The sequence below is a fragment of the Salmo trutta genome, chromosome 17 (assembly GCF_901001165.1).
Source record: "Salmo trutta chromosome 17, fSalTru1.1, whole genome shotgun sequence".
Taxonomy (NCBI): Eukaryota; Metazoa; Chordata; class Actinopteri; order Salmoniformes; family Salmonidae; genus Salmo; species Salmo trutta.
Window position 1 is genome coordinate 26,475,804 of NC_042973.1, and position 22,613 is coordinate 26,498,416.

General features: G+C 42.1%; 1 protein-coding gene across 3 annotated transcripts in view; it reads right to left on the reverse strand.

Moving 5' to 3' along the window:
- ripor1 (RHO family interacting cell polarization regulator 1) overlaps positions 1 to 22,613 on the reverse strand; it is a 136,650-nt gene that overhangs the window by 27,989 nt on the left and 86,048 nt on the right. Inside the window, exon 1 of one of the 3 annotated variants that reach the window (XM_029696329.1) lies at positions 11,860 to 12,052. The exons of the other annotated variants lie outside the window; for them this stretch is intronic. Coding sequence (XP_029552189.1) covers positions 11,860 to 11,878 — 19 coding nt within the window. The 5' untranslated portion in view covers positions 11,879 to 12,052. Of the gene's footprint in view, positions 1 to 11,859; positions 12,053 to 22,613 lie in introns of those variants that run through there. 3 annotated transcript variants of the gene reach the window in all.

A 22,613-nucleotide genomic window follows, 5' to 3' on the forward strand; every position in this document is an offset into this window, starting at 1 on the left:
ATGCTTTTGCTGTTTGTTAGGCGTACTCATCTTGTTGGCTTACGAAAAGTAAATGTGGACAGTTCTTCCAACATCTTCAATATGCACCTGGGAATTGGATAAGGAGGCGTCCAGTTGCGTCTTCACTCAGGGAGAAGGACACACCTCAGCATTCCGGGCCGCAAAAGGCATGGATTTGTTTGGGGTGCATTACGGCCACAAAGGGGATGCCGCTTTGAAATTCAAGGCATTGTCAAGTGCTTGTCAAATTGTGAATGAGAGACTGATGTAGTGTGTACAGGCTGCGCAAAAAACAAAGCAGAGCTCATGTCTTTCAAGCAACTTTTTTCAAACCATCATTAGCCTCTCATCATGCAATTACCGTGAGACCGACAGTTATTTGCTTGACAATCACTGGCTGACGAAATTTTGAGAGTTTAGAGTTCGGACCAACCAAATTGATGAAGCACTACTTGAGTTTCTGTGCCATATTCAGTACATTTTATAGTAATAACTACTATTTCATATACTGTGTCAAAACATATTTAAGTATAAGTGGTATTACACGACACTAACCGCACAAGCATTCCACATACACAGACACAGACCTTCAAGAGGATCCTTCTCATCAAGGGCATCATGCTGTAAACAGGAAACAGGTAAGCGACACATTCTCCTTCCTTTACTCTAGTGTTCAGCCTGGGATGGTTACCCTGCTACACCCCCCACCCACATACAGATCAGCACAGTGAGGACCCAGTCAACCATCCTAACAATACCTCCAGTCTGTCATGCCTGGTTTCTACCTGTCCCAGAAGAGATGGGTCAGCCTGGGAATAAATACAGTGAGGTCACACGATGCGGAAATCTATTGAGAGTGGCATAAACATAAAACCATGCGAGTTGTACGCCACATAACTACAGGCTTCCATTGGTTTCCATGATGAGTGTGGTTATGGCTGGACAGGGTCCGAAGCCCATAGACACGATCACGCTCATTGTTCTGCTGCCTGGCTGGTCTCGTTCCAGGACAGTTCTAGAAAACAATGCACACAGGGGCCAGCCACTCCACTATCCCCCACCACACCCTGACATCACTGCAACTTTCACACACACTCTGATCATACTCAGCATTGTTCTCAACATCTCAATGTGCATATCACACCTGCAGGTCAAAGGAAAGTCTCATGCATGGGTGTTTATAAACAGGGTGTTTGTTTACATGGTGTCTGTCTTGTGTTGTGTCTGAATGAGTGAGAGAAAAAAAAAACACACTGGCTGTTTTGTGACCAGCCACAGTGAGGGTATCTGGGGTAACAAAAGCCCTAATGACATTTCCAATGGAGATGAAGCTAGGTTTCGGATACAGGCTGCACCCCTCATCAACCAGCCCGTCCCCCACTCCACTCTGACATTCCAAACATTGTGGAGATAAGCAGGGTCTACTGTCTCCTAACCAAGGGGCACACAGGCCCTGATGAACACAGGACCTGTACACCGCTCAGAGGGGGAAGCTGCCTGTGTCGCAGAACTGAACAGCAACAGCAGTGGGGGTAGGGTGACGGGGTTGAAGGGCATGCCAGTTCCCTAATACAACACTGAGCTGATGGACAGGGAAAGGGCTAGTCGGCTCTAAAAACAACACTGGGGACAGACAGTGGAGCAACAAACACAAGAGTAGAGCGGCACTTAGCACCTCAAAACACAGCCAGTAGACCGTTCTGGGTCATCCACTAACTCCACATGCAGTATAAACATAACTTACTGACCTTATCATAACCATTAAATCTCTGGATTATAGGAAATAGACTGGAACTACAGTACCAGTCAAAAGTTGGGACACACCTATACATTCCAGGGTTTTTCTTTATTTTTACAATTTTCTACATTGTAGAATAACAGTGAAGACATCAACACTGAAATAACACATATTGAATCATGTTGTAACCAAAAAAGTGTGAAAGTAGCCACCCTTTGCCTTGACAGCTTTGCACACTCTAGGCATTCTCTCAACCAGCTTCATGATGTAGTCACCTGGAAGACAGCCCTATTTGGTAAAAGACCATGTCCATATTATGGCAAGAACAGCTCAAATAATCAAAGAGAAATGACAGTCCATCATTACTTTAAGACATGAAGGTCAACTTTCAAGAAGTTTCTTCAAGTGCAGTCGCAAAAACCATCAAGCGCTATGATGAAACTGTCTCTCATGAGGACCGCCACAGGAAAGGAAGACCCAGAGTTACCTCTGCTCCAGAGGATAAGTCCATTAGTGTTACCAGCCTCAGAAATTACAGCCCAAATAAATGCTTCACAGAGTTCAAGTAACAGACACATCCCAACAACTGTTCAGAGGAGACTGCGTGAATCAGGTCTTCATGGTCAAATTGCTGCAAAGAAACCACTACTAAAGGACACCAATAATAAGAAGAGTCTTGCTTGGGCCAAGAAACACGAGCAATGGACATTAGATCGGTGGAAATCAGTCCTTTGGTCTGATGAATGCAAAATCCAACCACAGTGTCTTTGTGAGATGTAGAGTACGGATGATCGCCTCATGTGTGGTTCCCACCGTGATGCATGGAGGAGGTGCTGTGATGGTGTGGGGGTGCTTTGCTGGCGACACAGTCAGTGCTTTATTTAGAATTCAAGGCACACTTAACCAGCATGGCTACCACAACATTCTGCAGTGATACAAATCTAAACTCAATCAGCACATTGATTGTAGGGCGGGCAATACACTGCTACTCTATCTTCCGCGATGCATACAAGGCCCTCCCCCGCCCGCCCTTCCTTCGGCAAATCTGACCACGACTCCATTTTGCTCCTACCATCCTATAGGCAGAAACTAAAACATGATGTACCCGTGACAAGAACCATTCAACGCTGGTCTGACTAATTGGAATCCACCCTTCAAGATTGTTTTGATCACGCGGACTGGGAAATGTTCTGGGCAGCCTCAGCGAATAACATTGATTTATACGCTGGTTCGGTGAGTGAGTTTATAAGGAAGTGCATTGGAGATGTATGCACTGTGACTATTAAAACCTACCCTAACCAGAAACCTCGGATAGATGGCGGCATTCGCGCAAAACTGAAAGCGTGAACCACGGCATTTAACCATGGAAAGATGACGGGGAATATGGCTGAATTTAAACAGCATAGTTATTCCCTCCGTAAGGCAATAAAACAAGCAAAATGTCAGTATATGGACAAAGTGGAGTCGTAATTCAGCGGCTTAAACACGAGACGTATGTGGCAGGGTCTACAGGCAATTATGGACTACAAAAAGAAAACCAGCAACGTTACTGACACTGGCGTCTTGCTTCCAGACAAGCTAAACACCTTCTTTGCCCGCTTTGAGGATAATACAGTGACACTGACGCGGCCCGCTGCCAAGGACTGCAGGCCCCCTCGCCATCTCCGTGGCCGATGTGAGTAAGACATTTAAACGTAATAACCCTCGCAAGTCTGCTGGCTCAGACGGCATCCCTAGCCGCATCCTCAGAGCAGACCAGCTGGCTGGTGTGTTTACGGACATATTCAATCGCTCCCTGTCCCAGTCTGCTGTGCCCACATGCTTCAAGATGTCCACCATTGTTCCTGTACCCAAGAAGGCAAAGATAACTAAATTACTATCGCCCCTTAGCATTCACTTCTGTTATCATGAAGTGCTTTGAGAGACTAGTCAAGGATCATATCACCCCCAAACTTACCGGCCACCCTAGACCCACTTCAGTTTGCATACCGCCCAAACAGGTCCACAGAAGATGCAATCGCCATCACACTGCACACCGCCCTATCCCATCTGGACAAGTGGTATACCTAGTTAATTGACTACAGCTCAGCATTCAACACGATAGTACCCTCCAAATTAAGCTGGTGGCCCTGGGTCTCAAACCCACCCTGTGCAATTGGGTCCTGGACTTTATGACGGGCCGCCCCCAGGTGGTTAGGGTAGGAAACAACATCTCCACTTCGCTGATCCTTAACACTGGGGCCCCACAAGGGTGCATTCTCAGCCCCTTTCTGTACTCCCTGTTCACCCATGACTGCATGGCCATGCACGCCTCCAACTCAATCATCAAGTTTGCAGAAGACAACAGTAGTGGGCTTGATTACCAACAACGACGAGACAGCCTACAGGGACGAGGTGAGGGCACTCGGAGTGTGGTGTCAGAAAAACAACCTCTCAACGTCAACAAAACAAAGGAGATGATCGTGGACTTCAGGAAACAGCAGAGTGAGCACCCCCCTATCCACATCGACGGGACAGCAGTGGAGAAGCTGGAAAGTTAAGTTCCTCGGCGTACACATCACAGACAAAGTGAAATAGTCCACCCACACAGACAGCATGGAAAAGAAGGCAAAACAGCGCCTCTTCAACATCAGGAGGCTGACAAAATGTGGCTTGTCACCTAAAACCCTCAAACTTTTACAGATGGACAATTCAGAGCATCCTGTCGGGCTATCACCGCCTGGTACGGCAACTGCACCGCCCTCAACCGCAAGGCTCTCCAGAGGGTGGTGAGGTCTGCACAACGCATCACCGGGGACAAACTACCTGCCCTCCATGACACCTTCAGCACCCGATGTCACAAGAAGGCCAAAAAGATCATCAAGGACAGCAACCACCCGAGCCACTGCCTGTACACCCCGCAACCATCCAGAAGGCGAGGTCAGTACAGGTGCATCAAGCTGAGAACGAGAGACTGAAAAACAGCTTCGATCTCAAGGCCATCAGACTGTTAAAAAGCCATGGCTAACACAGAGTAGCTGCTGCCAACATACAGAGTCAAGTCACTGGCCACTTTAATAAATGGATCATTAGTCACTTTAAATAATGCCACTTTAATCATGTTCACATATCTTACATTACTTATCTCATATGGATATACTGTATTTTATACCATCTATTGCATCTTGCCTATGCCGCTCAGTCATCGCTCATCCATTATTTATATGTACATATTCTTATTCCATCCCTTTAGATTTGTGTGTACTAGGTAGTTGTTGGGGAATTGTTAGATTACTAGTTAGATATTACTGCACTGTCAGAACTAGAAGTACAAGCATTTCGCTACACATCTGCTAAAAATGTGTATGTGACCAATAAAATGTAATTTGTGCTTAGTGGGACTATCATTTGCTTTTCAACAGGACAATAACCCAAAACACACTTCCAGGCTGTGTAAGGGCTATTTGACCAATAAGGAGAGTGATGGAGTGCTGCATCAGATGACCTGGCCTCCACAATCCCCCGACCTCAACCCAATTGAGATGGTTTGGGATGAGTTGGCCCGCAGAGTTTTTAAAATGTATTTCACCTTTATTTAACCAGGTAGGCAAGTTGAGAACAAGGAAAAGCAGCAAACAAGTGCTCAGCATATGTGGGAACTCCTTCAAGACTGCTGGAAAAGCATTCCAGGGGACTATATCATGAAGCTGGTTGAGAGAATGCCAAGAGTGTACAAAGCAGTCATCAAGGCAAAGGGTGGTGACTTTGAAGAATCTACAATATAAATATATTTTGATTTGTTTAACACTTTTTTGGTTACTACATGATTCCAAATGTGTTATTTCATAGTTTTGATGTCTTCAATATTATTCTACAATGTAGAAAACAGTAATAAAGAAAATGAATGAGTAGGTGTGTCCAAACTTTTGACTGGTATTGTATATAACACAATAAGCATGATAAAATGTCCAAGCAGTAGGGCTAAGCATCAGCTTTCTCTAATCACTGACCTTTGGATAAGCTTGAAAAAAGAAAAAAAAGAAAGCATAACAAGCTAATGAGGAACCTAATGATGTGTATATTGAAATGACTGGGATTATAAGAGGCTACTTGTTGCTCTCTCCCTCCCCCGATCCAGGATATTATCTGCAGGTTGGTTCCTGATCCTGATGGCCCCCAGTCAGGTGACATGTGTCTGTTTTATCTGAGAAAGCCCCTAAAACACATACAGTTGAAGTCGGAAGTTTACATACACCTTAGCCAAATACATTTAAACTCCGTTTTTTTACAAATCCTGACATTTAATCCTTGTAAAAATTCCCTGTCTTAGGTCAGTTAGGATCACCACTTTATTTTAAGAATGTGAAATGTCAGAATAATAGTAGAGAGAATGATTTACTTAAGCTTTTATTTCTTTCATCACATTCCCAGTGGGTCAGAAGTTTACATACACTCAATTAGCATTTGGTAGCATTGCCTTTAAATAGTTTAACTTGGGTCAAATGTTTTGGGTAGCCTTCCACAAGGTTCCCACAATAAGTTGGGTGAATTTTGGCCCATTCCTCCTGACAGAGCTGGTGTAACTGAGTCAGGTTTGTAGGCCTCATTGCTCGCACATGCTTTTTCAGTTCTGCCATCAAATTTTCTATAGGATTGAGGTCAGGGCTTTGTGATGGCCACTCCAATACCTTGACTTTGTTGTCCTTAAGCACTTCTGCCACAACTTTGGAAGTATGCTTGGGGTCATTGTCCATTTGGAAGACCCATTTGCGACCAAGCTTTAACTTCCTGACTGATGTCTTGAGATGTTGCTTCAATATATCCACATAAATTTCTGTCCTCATGATGCCATCTATTTTGTGAAGTGTACCAGTCCCTCCTGCAGCAAAGAACCCCCACAACATGATGCTGCCACCCCAGTGGCAAAAATCTGATATCAACTTTGGAGGGGACAATTACATGACATTTTCTCAAGAGCAATTCCTGAGGGGGACACCAAAAGTAGTGCTGTAACACATAGCCTACATTGTAATATGGTAAATGTATATTGAGGAACCAAAGAAATACGGTGTTTGCCGTACTCCTAACTACCGGTACCCAAAACTACACAACTAATCACAACAGCAATACCATTGCCTTTAACAAATCTTAGTTCAGTCACCAGTTTAAGTTGAGAGTGGGGGTATCCATGGCATTTTCCAATTATGTTCCTATTTTACAAGTAAAAAAAATTGAGAACCTTTCATAATGTTGCCAAACAAAGACTCAACAAACTTACCTCAGACTCCCTGTCTCTGCCAGTCTGTCCCTACATATCTGTCCCCAACTCTGCTGTCTGTGTGCCATCTGTTGCCTGCTCTGCCTAATGACATCATTGTGAAACATTTCCATTAGAATTTCATTTCTTTCTTATGAACATTTTATCAACTAGTCTGAGATATTAGGCTACTAGGGTTCTTACTATGCGTTTTGGTGTATTGAAAAATACTCTGATGTCCGTCTTTTATTTTTCTGCCATTTTTCTACCTGGCTGGCTGGCTGGCTACACACACAGTGTGTAGGCTATTTACAGTAGGAGATGGGCTTCTATCATCTTCAATCATTCTATTTGGGCTTCGATCTAAAAAGGTAGCTAGCAAATGTGAAACGGATTAAAATGACAAGAGTTGACAGCTGTATGAGTTCACCATTTACACAACATATGCTGCAACCGTTTTTGATTTTAATAGTTTGTTTCATATTGGCTGGCTTCCAACAATAGCTGAATTTGCAAAGCTAGCGAGCACCAATTCCGTTTCAGTGGTGTTTGCTATAATCTTTGCTACCCGGGTTAAATAAAGGTGAAATAAAATAAATAAATAAATAAAAGTTCCCTTGCGACAATTTAGCTTTTGCAACGAGACCATTAAATATATTTAAGACAATGGTAGAAGAGAGTGTAGTTCTGTTCAGTTTGGATTTCAGTTTATCGTTAACCTTATCACAGGGACTTTGAAGCACTAACTTACATTATCTGCATGCTGATCTTGGAATAAATTGACGATAGCAAAGATTCCATCTTTGACGACGCCACATAAATGGAATAGGTACTAGCTAGCTTAATAGTTAATATTTGCGCGCTAGCTCTGCATATTCAGCTAGTGTGTGTGAGCGATTGACTGGATTTCAGACAGTAGATACGACCTCTCTGTTACCTAGCAAGCTAAGGAACTGGCAGTGGATCAAACCATTGTGAGGCAAAGGGAGGGGGGGGGGTCGCAATCATTTGAAACTTAAAAACGCGCTATTAAGTGTCTATAATCAGCACAATTGCTTTCATTGCGTATTATTAATATTATTTAAATTACATAGTTATGTTTCAGTTTGAAGGTAGGCCTTGAAATACATCCACAGGTACACCTCCAATTGACTCAAATGATGGCAATTAGACTCAGAAGCTTCTAAAGCCATGACATCATTTTCTGGAATTTTCCAAGCTGTTTAAAGGCACAGTCAACTTAGTGTATGTAAACTTCTGACCCACTGGAATTGTGATACAGTGAATTATAAGTGAAATAATCTGTCTGTAACCAATTGTTGGAAAAATTACTTGTGTCATGCACAAAGTAGATGTCCTAACCGACTTGCCAAAACTATAGTTTGTTAATAACAAGAAATTTGTTGAGTGTTTGAAAAACGAGTTTTAATGACTCCAATATAAGTGTATGTAAACTTCAACTGTACACACGTGTCCCTTTCCTTCCCTTCCATTCTCTCTGCCAGCGCCTAAACAAAGACCCACTAGATCCCTTCCATTCTCTCTGCCAGCGCCTAAACAAAGACCCACTACATCCCTTCCCTTCCATTCTCTCTGCCAGCGCCTAAACAAAGACCCACTAGATCCCTTCCATTCTCTCTGCCAGCGCCTAAACAAAGACCCACTACATCCCTTCCCTTCCATTCTCTCTGCCAGCGCCTAAACAAAGACCCACTACATCCCTTCCCTTCCATTCTCTCTGCCAGCGCCTAAACAAAGACCCACTAGATCCCTTCCATTCTCTCTGCCAGCGCCTAAACAAAGACCCACTACATCCCTTCCCTTCCATTCTCTCTGCCAGCGCCTAAACAAAGACGCACTACATCCCTTCTAGAGGTCGACCGATTAATTGGAATGGACGATTAATTAGGGCCGATTTCAAGTTTTCATAACAATCGGAAATCAGTATTTTTGGACAGCGATTTGGCCGATTTTATTTTATTTTTCTTTTATTTATTATTCGATTTAAAAAAAAAAAACTTTATTTAACTAGGCAAGTCAGTTAAGAACACATTCTTATTTTCAATGACGGCCTAGGAATGGTGGGTTAACTGCCTTGTTCAGGGGCAGAATGAATCCCTGAGCTGACAAGGTAAAAATCTGTCAATCTTGCAACCTTACGGTTAACTAGTCCAACGCTCTAACCACCTGCTTTACATTGCACTCCACGAGGAGCCTGCCTGTTACGCAAATACAGTAAGAAGCCAAGGTAAGTTGCTAGCTAGCATTAAACTTATCTTATAAAAACAATCAATCATAATCACTAGTTAACTACACATGGCTGATGATATTACTAGTTTATCTAGCCTGTCCTGTGTTGCATATAATAGCTTAGGTACACGTTGCTCCAACCATAAACATCAATGCCTTTCTTAAAATCAATACACAAGTATGTATTTTTAAACCTGCATATTTAGTTAATATTGCCTGCTAACATTAATTTCTTTTAACTAGGGAAAATGTGTCACTTCTCTTGCAACAGAGTCAGGGTATATGCAGCAGTTTGGGCCACCTGGCTCGTTGCGAACTGTGGAGACTATTTCTTCCTAACAAAGACAGCCGACTTCGCCAAACGGGGGATGATTAACAAAAGCGCATTTGCGAAAAAAGCACAATCGTTGCACGACTGTACCTACCAGGTGAAATTGTGTCATTTTGCGTTCATTGCACGCAGTCAGGGTATATGCAACAGTTTGGGCCGCCTGGCTCGTTGCGAACTAATTTGCCAGAATTTTACGTAATTATAACATTGAAGGTTGTGCAATGTAACAGGAATAACGTTTTGTTTTCGAGATGATAGTTTCCAGATTCGACCATATTAATGACCTACGGCTTGTGTTTCTGTGTGTTATGTTATAATTAAGTCTATGATTTGATAGAGCAGTCTGACTGAGCAATGGTAGGCACCAGCAGGCTCGTAAGCATTCATTCAAACAGCACTTTCGTGCGTTTTGCCAGCAGCCCTTTGCAATGCATTGCGCCGTTTATGACTTCCAGCCTGTCAACTCCCAAGATGAGGCTGGTGTAACCGATGTGAAATGGCTAGCTAGTTAGCGGGTGCGCGCTAATAGCGTTTCAAACGTCACTCGCTCTGAGACTTGGAGTAGTTGTTTCCCCTTGCTCTGCATGGGTAACGCTGCTTCGAGGGTGGCTTTTGTCGATGTGTTCCTGGTTAAAGCCCAGGTAGGAGCGAGGAGAGGGACGGAAGCTATACTGTTACACTGGCAATACTAAAGTGCCTATAAGAACATCCAATCGTCAAAGGTATATAAAATACAAATGGTATAGAGAGAAATAGTCCTATAATTCCTATAATAACTACAACCTAAAACTTCTTACCTGGGAATATTGAAGACTCATGTTAAAAGGAACCACCAGCTTTCATATGTTCTCATGTTCTGAGCAAGGAACTTAAACGTTAGCTTTTTTACATGGCACATATTGCACTTTTACTTTCTTCTCCAACACTTTGTTTTTGCATTATTTAAAACAAATTGAATGTTTCATTATTTATTTGAGGCTAAATTGATTTTATTGATGTATTATATTAAGTTAAAATAAGTGTTCATTCAGTATTGTTGTAATTGTCATTATTACAAATAAATAAATAAAATAAATTAAAAAACGGCCGATTAATCGGTATGGGCTTTTTTTTGGGTCCTCCAATAATCAGTAGCGGTATCGGCGTTGAAAAATCATAATCGGTCGACCTCTAATCCCTTCCCGCCATTCCCTTCTCCATCCCTCCACGTCTGCTTGACTCTTATCTAACACTTCCACTAAATGAAGAGATTTGTAATTAAAACCCAACTGTTTACGACTCATCTCAGTACTGACTCAGTCAAGCCCCCTAGTCACTGTTCATTGTCTCAAAGTCCATGAGTATGTTTACAACACTGGCCATGAGGGTCTGGTTTGAAAAACTGTGAAATAATGTTCTTCAAATCTCCACAGCAACAGGCCCTGACTAGAGCGTGACCACACCTAAAGTGAGGGGAAATCACGCAACACACACTTATGGACGTCCCCTAGGGATTACTACTACGTCACTGACAGCCACAGCACTGAACACTGAGGTGTCCGTGTCTACACACCACCCCTGGGAACAGCTGGTCTACCTCAACGCCACCAAAGATGGATCTGTGGGGCCGGTGGTTTTTTTCCTCCCCACGGACCAAATTAAACCACATTCATTTGGACATGTAGTGGGAGACCACCTGGATGTTAGCACAAACTGCAGTCATCCCCCTCGTCCACAAACCATAGGCCTATATAGACCAACACCAGGGACTTAGACTGAGACAATGTGGCCAGAGCTATGAGGAGGAGGAACACTATCATTCTCCAACTCCAGGGCTTTCAGTTTCATAATGAACTCCACGAGAAGAAAATGGAGGAAGGTTTTCCTCCCCCTGTTTTCAGGGCAGTGTAAGGCAGATCCAACTTCAGCCCTGACAAGTAGGACAATGTGAAGCCAAAGCAAAGGAATTTAGCCTCAAACAGAGAGAGATAGTGAGGGAACATATATTGAGGGTGTAAGAAATCACACAGGCTGATAAAACACCCACAAAATGAAAACTAAACAAACATTCACAATCAATCAATGGGAACACACACTGGTGGGGGTTAAATGAGAGGTAACATTTTACAAGATGCTTCACACGGTGTGAAATACTACAAAACCCAATACAAGCAGCGAGTGACTGACGTTTGACTCACCACAATCACCACCATTCCAAAACAAGAGTAACAACACTATAGACAAAACTAACATCCTGTACTTCTTTGTATAAATCGTCAAGTCCACAAGCCCCACTTTAAAATCAGATTAAAGAGGAAAAGGTACCTCCATATCCACTGTACATCTTTTTATCGATATGTGGCTTCCTCTCAGTATTGACCACCCAGACCAGGAGAAGGTTCCTTGGGTTTAATGAGAACCACCTTAAAAGAGATGGACATAGATAGATCCACGGACGGAGATCCAGCAGCGTCTACTCGTCTGAAGTTTAATCTCTGGCCCCTCTCTCAAACTCAGAGGAGAGAGAGAGCGCAGAGCAGAGGCGCCACCAGGAAATGGGAAGGCGGTCCACCTCCCTGTCAGCAGCCCTCTCCTCCTCCTTCTCTGGCTTCCTCTACTCTTCCCTGACTGACATCACACTCTTCCTGCCTCTCCCTCTTCCAGCAAGACCAACACATTGTGTCCAACTCATAAATTGCATGTACAGTACCAGTCAAAATTTGACACACCTACTCATTCAAGGGATTTTCTTAATTTTTTACATTGTAGAATAATAGTGAATACATCTAAACTATGAAAAAACAAATGTGGAATCATGTAGTAACAAATCAAAATATATTTTATATTTGAGATTCTTCAAAGTAGCGACCCTTTGCCTTGACAGCTTTGCACTCTCTTGGCATTCTCTCAACCAGCTCATGAGGTAGTCACCTGGAATGCATTTCAATTAACAGGTTTGCATTGTTAAAAATTCATTTGTGGAATTTCTTTCCTTCTTAATGCGTTTGAGCAAATCAGGTGCATTGTGACGAGGTGGGGGGGGTATACAGAAGATAGCCCTATTTGGTAAAAGACCAAGTCCATATTATGTCCATCATTACTTTAAGACATGAAGGTCAGTCAATATGGACAATTTCAAGAACTGGAAGTTTCTTCAAGTGCAGTCGCAAAAACAATCAAACGCTATGATGAAAGTGGCTCTCATGAGGACCGCCACAGGAAAGGAAGACCCAGAGTTACCTCTGCTGCAGAGGATAAGTTCATTAGGGTTACCAGCCTCAGAAATTGCAGCCCAAATAAATGCTTCAGAGTTCAAGTAACAGACACATCCCAACATCAACTGTTCAGAGGAGACTGCGTGAATCAGGCCTTCAAGGTTGAATTGCTGCAAAGAAACCACTACTAAAGGACACCAATAAGAAGAAGCAATTTGCTTGGGCCAAGAAACATGAGCATTGGAAATTAGACCGGTGGAAATCTGTCCTTTGGTCTGATGAGTCCAAATGTGAGATTTTTGGTTCCAACCGCTGTGTCTTTATGAGACAGAGTAGGTGAACGAATGATCTCTACATGTATGGTTCACACCGTGAAGCATGAAGGAGGTGGTGTGATGGTGCTTTGCTGGTGACACGGTCTGTGATTTATTTAGAATTCAAGGCACACTTAACCAGCATGGCTACTACAGCATTCTGCAGTGATACGCCATCCCATCTGGTTTGCGCTTAATGGGACTATCATTTGTTTTTCAACAGGACAATGACCCAAAACACACCTCCAGACTGTGTAAGGGCTATTTGACCAAGAAGGAGAGTGATGGGTTACTGCATCAGATGACCTGGTCTCTACAATCCCCCAACCTCAACCCAATTGAGATGGTTTGGGATGAGTTGGACCGCAGAGTGAAAGAAAAGCAGCCAACAAGTGCTCAGCATATGTGGGAACGCCTTCAAGACTGCTGGAAAAGCATTCCTCGTGAAGCTGGTTGATAGAATGCCAAGAGTGTGCAAAGCTCTCATCAAGGCAAAGGGAGGCTTCTTTGAACAATCTCAAATATATTTTGATTTGTTTAACACTTGTTTGGTTACTACATGATTCCATATGTTATTTTATAGTTTGTCTTCACTATTATTCTACAATGTAGAAAATAGTTAAAATAAACAAAATCCCTTGAATGAGTCGGTGTCCAAACTTTTGGCTGGTACTGTATTTGTTTTCTCTACTACTGCCATTACATATCATGAATAGGACCCCAAAATAGCTTTGAGTAATAAACTGGAAACTCAAGAGACCCTAAGAAAAGAAAATGTTAACTTCTCAATTCTGCCCTTAATATTTTTCCTCATAATCACAACTGAAGTCTGAAATAACACAACACAACACAATGAGAGATGATCCTTATCAGCCTTGAGTCATTCATCCATGACAAATCCCTACCTGTCTTAGCGTGCCAGACTGTCTATCGATGTTGTAAACGGTTTACAATAAATACCCAGACACCCCAGAGCATGATGCACCAAACAGGAAATGAACGCTCATAACCCCCTCAGAAACACTGTTCTTACTCTATATCGTCATCATAGATTCTGAGGCCCTTGCCTGCATAGTCTCACTCCGCAAGACTAAAACATCTAGTGGAACTGCTTTTTGTCGGCTCAAGCCTCTAACTAAAATTACAGAGATGAGCGACTCCGTGAACCTTGTGATCAGGTCAAACTTGTGTGATGACCCCAAGTCTCATTCTTAACAGTGCACCTTGAAAATGTTTAACAGAGGACAGGACTGGCAAAAGGGACTTGAGAACCTAGCTGCAAGCTTATGATCACGCTCAAGGTGACACTGCTCTAGTTCAAGTACTTAACCTGATTAGGTATATGGCTGCACTTTACGCTGAGGAATGAAAGTTATGTCAGTAATAGCCTAAAGGGACAGCAGTCACTGTCGGCAGTATGCCATCAGAAAAACAGCAGGATATTAGTCAAACAGTTGCAACAACATGCTGAAAACTACAGTGACTAATAAATCAGTAGAGCACAGAGTCTGATGCAGTGGAGTGAGAATAGATGGGTATATGCAAATGCAAACAGCTTGTAAGACTGGTTTACGCAAAACTGTTTCTCAATGGGCTTTTCCCCATAACCCAGACCACTGCCTTTCTCCTGGAGGCAGACTTGTTTTTAATGTCTTCGACATCATGCGCACGCAGGATATTTGTCAAACAGTTGCAACAACATACACACACACCTCCTTCCGTATGCGCTGCACATTTACAGGGAGAGAAAATCCTTAATCGAGATGTTAATCCAGCTATTATTTTCAGCCCAAGCTTCTCTCGCCGCACATTCAGATTTCACTCAGATTAAACTCGAATTACTTTCATGTGTTCCGCTTAGATCCAAATGTACCACTTCATTACACACACGGGGAGACTTGTGTTTAGTTCAAAATAGAAAAATGTGCACAAATATGCACACAAACCTAGTTTTCATAAAACACAACCACACCACAAAGAATTAAGTAAACAAACAAAGACGCTGTCAATAAACGTGTTCACCCCCCATGTCACAACCATGACTGTCACCAAGGGTTTCTAACAGGTCCTGACATGATCAACCTCAGCAGAATCCCATTCTGCACGCTAGAATGTGCAGGAGAACTAGCTGACATTGATACTTGATGACAGTGATTGGCTGAGTAGCTTCTTTGGCGATTAGTAGTTGGTCAGATCCAGTAAATGGAGTAAGCGAGGCAGTCGAGGTGAATCAAATCAAGGTCTGTTAACCACATCAGATCATCTCATTAGCATCAAGGGGAAACCCCACACCGAGTCTCAGCCTGGCTGAGCAGGAATCAACATACACCAAATAGACATCGGTCTACACCAAATAGACATCGGTCTACACCAAATAGGCATCGGTCTACACCAAATAGGCATCAGTCTACACCAAATAGGCATCGGTCTACACAATGAAACAGAGTGGAACAAGAGATCAGGGGATCAGCATCCAACGTATGAAAGACACATCATTCTACATCTCCTTTAGAGCACTTCTATTCAGTGCACAGAAACACATACACCAGGACATATGCACATACACTACATGATCAAAAGTATGTGGACACCTGCTCGTCAAACATCTGGGCATTGATATGAAGTTGGTCCCCTTTTGCTGCTATAACAGCCGCTCTTACATTGCTCATCCAAATATTTATATATTCTTAATTCCATTCCTTTACTTTAGATTGTGTGTATTGTTAGATATTACTTGTTAGATATTACTGTACTGTTGGAGCTAGAAACAAGCATTTTGCTACACCTGCACTAACATCTGCTAAACATGTGTATGTGACAAAAACAATTTTATTTAACAGCCTTCACTCTTCTGGGCAGGCTTTCCACTAGATGTTGGAACATTGCTGCGGGGACTTGCTTCCATTCAGCCACAAGAGCATTAGTGAAGTCGGGAGATTAGGCCTGGCTCACAGTCGGCATTCCAATTTATTCCAAAGGTGTTCAATGGCGTTAAGGTCAGGGCTCTGTGCAGGCCAGTCAAGTTCTTCCACATTGATCTCGGTAAACCATTTCTGTATGGACCTCGCTTTGTGCACGGGGGCATTGTCATGCTGAAACAAGAAAGGGCCTTCCCCAAACTGTTGCCACAAAGTTCCATGCACAGAATCGTCTGAAATGTTATTGTATGCTGTAGCGTTAAGATTTGTTTAACACTTTTTTGGTTACTACATGATTCCATATGTGTTCTTTCATAGTTTGAGGTCTTCACTATTATTCTACAATATAGAAAATAGTAAAAAATAAAGAAAAACCCTTGAATGAGTACGTGTGTCCAAACTTCTGACTGGTACTGTAAATGTAGGTAGGGGTAAAGGGGCAAAGCAGACTGCACCATTTTCTTGTTTTTAAAACATATGGATAGCCAGGGGCACACTCAAACATTATTTACAAAAGACGCATGTGTTTACTGAGTCCACCAGAGGCAGTAGGGATGATCACTTGTTCTCTTGATAAGCGCATGAACTTGACTATTTTCCTGTCCTGCTAAGTATTCAAAATGTAACGAGTACTTTTGGCTGTCAAGAAAAATGTACTGAATAAAAAAGGTACAATATTTTCTTTAGGAATGTAGTGAAGTAAAAGTAGTAAAGTACAGTACAGATACTCCAAAAAAACTACTTAAGTAGTGCTTTAAAGTATTTTTACTTAAGTACTTGACACCACTGCCCAGAGGCTTCTGTTCCTTGGCGTGTTATAGAAGAGTCAATAGTGTCACCAAATAGATTACAATATTAATTATTTTATGGAATGACTCCTAAAAAATGTGCATTATTGTTTGGACAAACTATAGCAGGCCTGGGCAAATACTTTCCATGGAGGGCCACACTAAAATATATTTTTGCCATCGCGGGCCAGAATCATATTACAGGAGTATACATCATGTGTATGACTTTGTTGACAGATATATCTACTGTAAATCACATCCAGAGATGCTACTTATTTTACTATTTTAATATGCACAGAAATAATCCACATCCATGTTCTCCTTTTGGTGGGTATTTTCATTATTAAACATGCAACAAACTACACGGAGGGAAAAGTACACTGCATTCAGCACGACGGACAGAACTCTTGTTAGCGGGTATGCACAAAAACACAAGAAAGCGAGAGCTCAACATTACATTTTAACTACTACTAGCAGTGAAGTCTCTGATGGGCATTGACTAGAGCAGTGAAGTCTCTGATGGGCATTGACTAGAGCAGTGAAGTCTCTGATGGGCATTGACTAGAGCAGTGAAGTCTCTGATGGGCATTGACTAGAGCAGTGAAGTCTCTGATGGGCATTGACTAGAGCAGTGAAGTCACATATAGTTTCTGGCATCGCTATGTGTAGGATTGCTGAGAGGTGAGAGTCAGTAAGAGATGACCTGTGCCTGAAAATGTCTGGGTCAACCTATGTACAGTTGAAGTCGGTAGTTTACCTACACCTTAGCCAAATACATTTAAACTCCATTTTTCACAACTCCTGACATTTAATCCCAGTAAAAATTCCCCGTTTTAGGTAAGTTAGGATCACCACTTTATTTTAAGAATGTGAAACGTCAGAATAACAGTAGAGGATGATTTATTTAAACTTTTATTCCTTTCATCACATTCCCAGTGGTTTAGAAGTTTACATACACTCAATGATTATTTGGTAGAATTGCCTTTAAATTGTTTAACTTGGGTCAATGTTTCAGGTAGTCTTCCACAAGGTTCCCACAATAAGTTGGGTGAATTTTGGCCCATTCCTCCTGACAGAGCTTTTTCAGTTCTGCCCACAAATTCTCTATGGGATTGAAGTTAGGGCTTTGTGATGGCCACTCAAATACCTTGACTTTGTTGTCCTTAAGCCATTTTGCCACAACTTCGGAAGTATGCTTGGGGTCATTGTCCATTTGGAAGACCCATTTGCGACCAAGCCTTAACTTCCTGACATGTCTTGAGATGTTGCTTCAATATATCTACATAATTTTCCTCCCTCATGAAGCCATCTATTTTGTGAAATGTACAGTCCCTCCTGCAGAAAAGCACCCCCACAACATGATGCTGCCACCCCCATGCTTCACGGTTGGGATGGTGTTCTTCGGCTTGCAAGCCTCCCCCTTTTTCCTTCAAACATAACGATGGTCATTATGGCGACACAGTTCTATTTTTGTTTCATCAGACCAGAGGACATTTCTCCAAAAAGTACGATCTTTGTCCCCATGTTGAGTTGCAAACCGTAGTCTGGCTTTTTTATGGCAGTTTTGGAGCAGTGGCTTCTTCCTTGCTGAGCGGCCTTTCAGGTTATGTCAATATAGGACTCATTTACTGTGGATACGGATACTTTTCTACCCGTTTCCTCCCGCATCTTCACAAGGTCCTTTTCTGTTGTTCTGGGATTGATTTGCACTTTTCGCACCAAAGTATGTTAATCTCTAGGAGACAGAATGTGTCTCCTTCCTGAGCGGTATGACGGCTGCGTGGTCCCATGGTGTTTATACTTGCGTACTATTGTTGGTACAGATGAACGTGCTACCTTCAGGCATTTGGAAATTGCTTCCAAGGATGAACCAGACTTGTGGAGGTCTACAATTTATTTTTCTGAGGTCTTGGCTGATTTCTTTTGATTTTCCCATGATTTCAAGCAAAGAGGCACTGAGTTTGAAGGTAGGCCTTGAAATACATCCACAGGTACACCTCCAATTGACTCAAATGATGTCAATTAGCCTATCAGAAGCTTTTAAAGCCATGACATCATTTTCTGGAATTTTCCAAGCTGTTTAAAAGGCACAGTCAACTTACTGCATGTAAACTTCACTGGAAGTTTACATACAGTGAAATAATCTGTCTGTAAACAATTGTTGGAAAAATTGCTTGTGTCATGCACCAAGTAGATGTCCTAACCGACTTGCCAAAACTATAGTTAACAAGAAATTTGTGGAGTGGTTGAAAAACACGTTTTATTGACTCCAACCTAAGTGTCCGACTTCAACTGTATGTGAACAAACAATACAAACATCTTCTGAGCATGACACCTAATCTTTGGAAAGTTTTGTTCATCGAGAGATGCATAGAACCTCGTCAGTGACATTGGAGAACTATTCAAAAACAATCACTGCATCAGACTGAAGATCGATAAGCTCAAGTTGCAGGTCAGTGGAAGTGTTATCCACATTAAAGGTGAAAGGAGAGGAAACCAACAGCATGTCATTTTACAACACTTTGAAATCCTCAAAACGAGGAGAAAACTCACCGTTCAAAGCACGCAGCAGCGATGTGTACTTCTCCCGCTGGTCATCTGATAGAGAACAGACTAAGAGTGTCGGAAGGTGGGTGAGATTGTTGGAGGGTCAGGAGTAATTCCCCCTTGAAGGCTTTGACAAGGCTGTACATCTGATGTGCAAAAACCCCCTTCCCTTGTAGTTTGGAATTCAGATCATTCATGACGGCCACGATGTCCACGGTGAAGGCAAAATCGCCAACCGTTCTTTATCTTGCAGATGAGAGAAATCCACATATTTTCCATTCATTTGCAAAAACTCAGCAATCTCAGACTTCAGGTCCCACAACCTTTGAAGCACTTTCCCCAAACTCAGCCATCTCACGTTTGTGTGGTAGGGGAGATCTGCATGGCCCGACTCGGTCTCTTCCAACAGTGAGACAAACTGCCTGTGGTTTAAAGATTTTGCTCTTATGAAATGTACCACTTTAGTGACAGTATCCACAGCATGGCTCCTTTTTAGAACACATTTACAGAGCACCTCCTGATGAATAATGCAATGCAGGAAAATAATTTTCTGATCTGGGTTCAGCTCAGCTACTTGATCTTGTGTCCTTTTCAAAAGGCCAACGTTTTTTTCCTGTCAAGTTTGGGCACACATCAGTGGTCACACTGGATAACTTTTCAAAACTCAGTCTCAGCTTTGCCACACACTTATTAACCTCCTGCAATAAATCTTTCCCTGTGGTTGTGCTCTTCATTGACTGCACTGAAGAAAGCTCCTCTGTAATTTCCTAGTCTGGGGTTCATGGGGTTCTGGGGTTCATGGGGTTATGCCTCGTAAGAATATCAACAACTGCGCTGTGTCACCTGCATCTCTGCCCTCATCCAGGGCCAAGGAGAAATAGGTGAAATCCTTTACCTTGTATTTCAACACACCGTGTCACTGTTCGTCTTGACAGGGAAACATTTTCAAACAGCTCTTTTCTTGTTGGGGCAAAGTATTGCTGCAGAGTCAATTAAACATTCTTTAATTAATTCGCCCTCAGTGAATGGCTTGCTATGTTTAGCAATTTTGTGGGACAGTACGCAGCTAGTCCTTGCTGCTTTTTTCAACTGAGAAAGCAACTCTTTCGATGTACTTGCCCTCTGCTCAGAAGACATATTCCTATATTTCACTGCATGCTTCGTCTGGAAGTGTCGGGACAAGTTGTAGTCTTTCAAGACAGCGAGGCACTCTTCACACACAGCTTTCCCTGATACCTCAATAAAGAAAAATGTTGATGTCCACTCTTACTGGAACACCCTATATTCATTGTCTACTTGCCTTTTCTTTGAAAAACTAATTTTTGTGCAATTTCTAGCTAGCTACTATTTTTAACTGACGTGTGTGTCAGCCTGTCAGTCACTGTCTGTCCTCGTGCATTTGTTATTTATACGTGCCTTCAAAAAACATGTCCCACAAGCGGTGGGAGTTAAATCATTAGAAAGGCTAGTATTCATTAGGCTTTTAATTTGAATAATAAAATACGTTTTTGAAAACTTAACTATCGCAAATTCTATGTGATCTGAGCATGATTCCGCGGGCCGTATTGAATCAGGTCGCAGGCCGCATACCCAAACCTGCATTATAGCATACTCAGTATATGTGTGGAAAGATACAGAAAGGCATGAAGCTAATCTTAAATAGCATTCATACTCTCCAATATGGCGTAATAAATTATTCTTATTGTGTAAGAAACCATTTATATCAGATCCTTGGTAAGAAGGGTATTTATACTTTGAAAGACATCTTCAATGTGAATGTACTCCTCAGTTTCCAGGAAATCCGCTAGCGTTTTAATGTCCCAGGGGGTGGTTGAATTCGTATTGTGGAAAAAGGCAAGGGGTCTGAATACTTTCCGAAGGTACTGTAACTATCCCAGGACAATGTAAGTCATCTGGGTCATACAGAGATAAGATGCCTGGCAACACACTGACACAGGGTTATCAGACGCACACAGGCCTGACAACTGGATCCTGGATCCTGGATCGGTGCATGTCCCAGGGGATTTACCCAACTAGCTGTATTTGTTTAGTCTACCATTAATCATTACACCGAACTCACATACACAGTTCAACGAGTAGGGGGATGAGAAAAACTAAATATATCAGTACTTCCTTGCATTTCCACCTGGGCAATTCTGGAATTGTGCTGAGACTTTATTTCTCTTAAAATGTATGCCAATCAAAAACATTGTTTTCAAAGTTTAACAAACCATACAATTTCACATTGGTGCTCATGGGTCCTTTTACATTGGGTAATTTTAAATTGAAATGACCACCTTAGCGCAGCTCAATCTAAGGTAGAGACCCCCACCCCTCCATAGCTTCACTCAACACCAAGCACTTTACTCCCCAAAACCACCCCGACACAGAGGACACGATCTTTCCATTCTTAACATGCCACTAGGCTTCTATTTGTCTCAAACACAACAGGCAGGCTTGTTTTCCTCACCCCCTCCCCTGATTTTTAAATCAAAATGAGCTTTACTTATTTAATCTGCTGTTTGAGCAGGTGCCAGGGAATTTCATATGCACAGAGAAAACTACAGGTATAACAGAAGAGCTATACTGGGATTACCTGTGCGCAAACCGTGAACAGGATGTCAGCGCAGTATTACCTGCTACCCCAGAGACGTAAACAGATGCACGCGTGGAGGAAGAATTACCCCTCGGTCTCTTCTGCAAGGAATCTATTGAGTTTGGGTCCAATATGGCCTATGACAATCATATTTCTCATTACATCAAAAATACAATTCTGCAACCATTTGCAGTCAATTAATTAACCTTGTTCATGGGACGCTAAACCAGACAAAAATAAAGTGTGCCTATCTATATAATGAATATGAATCTGGTGGGTTGAGATTATTAAATATAAAAGCACTAAACCTCTCCCTAAAAGCTTCACTTATTCAAAAGTTTTACTTGAACGCTAAATGGTTCTCAAGTAGATTACTAAGAAAAGCTCATCCATTGTTTAAAATGGCCTTTTTGCCTTTGTGCAGATTACCATGTCTCATTTTCGATTAATTGAAAATGATACTTTTTTCAAAGTCTCATTTTCAAACAAGCATTGCAGAGCTGGCTACAATTTCAATTTCACCCCCCTGAAAAAATAGAACAAATATTACAAACAATATTATGGCTAAACTCAAATGTGCTGGTTGATAAATTATCTGTATTTATGGGAAAGATGTTTGAAAAGGGTATTTTGTTTTTAAACGATATTGTAAATTGGAATGGTAGAGCTGTCAGAATTGTATGGGAAGGTCTGCTCAATCC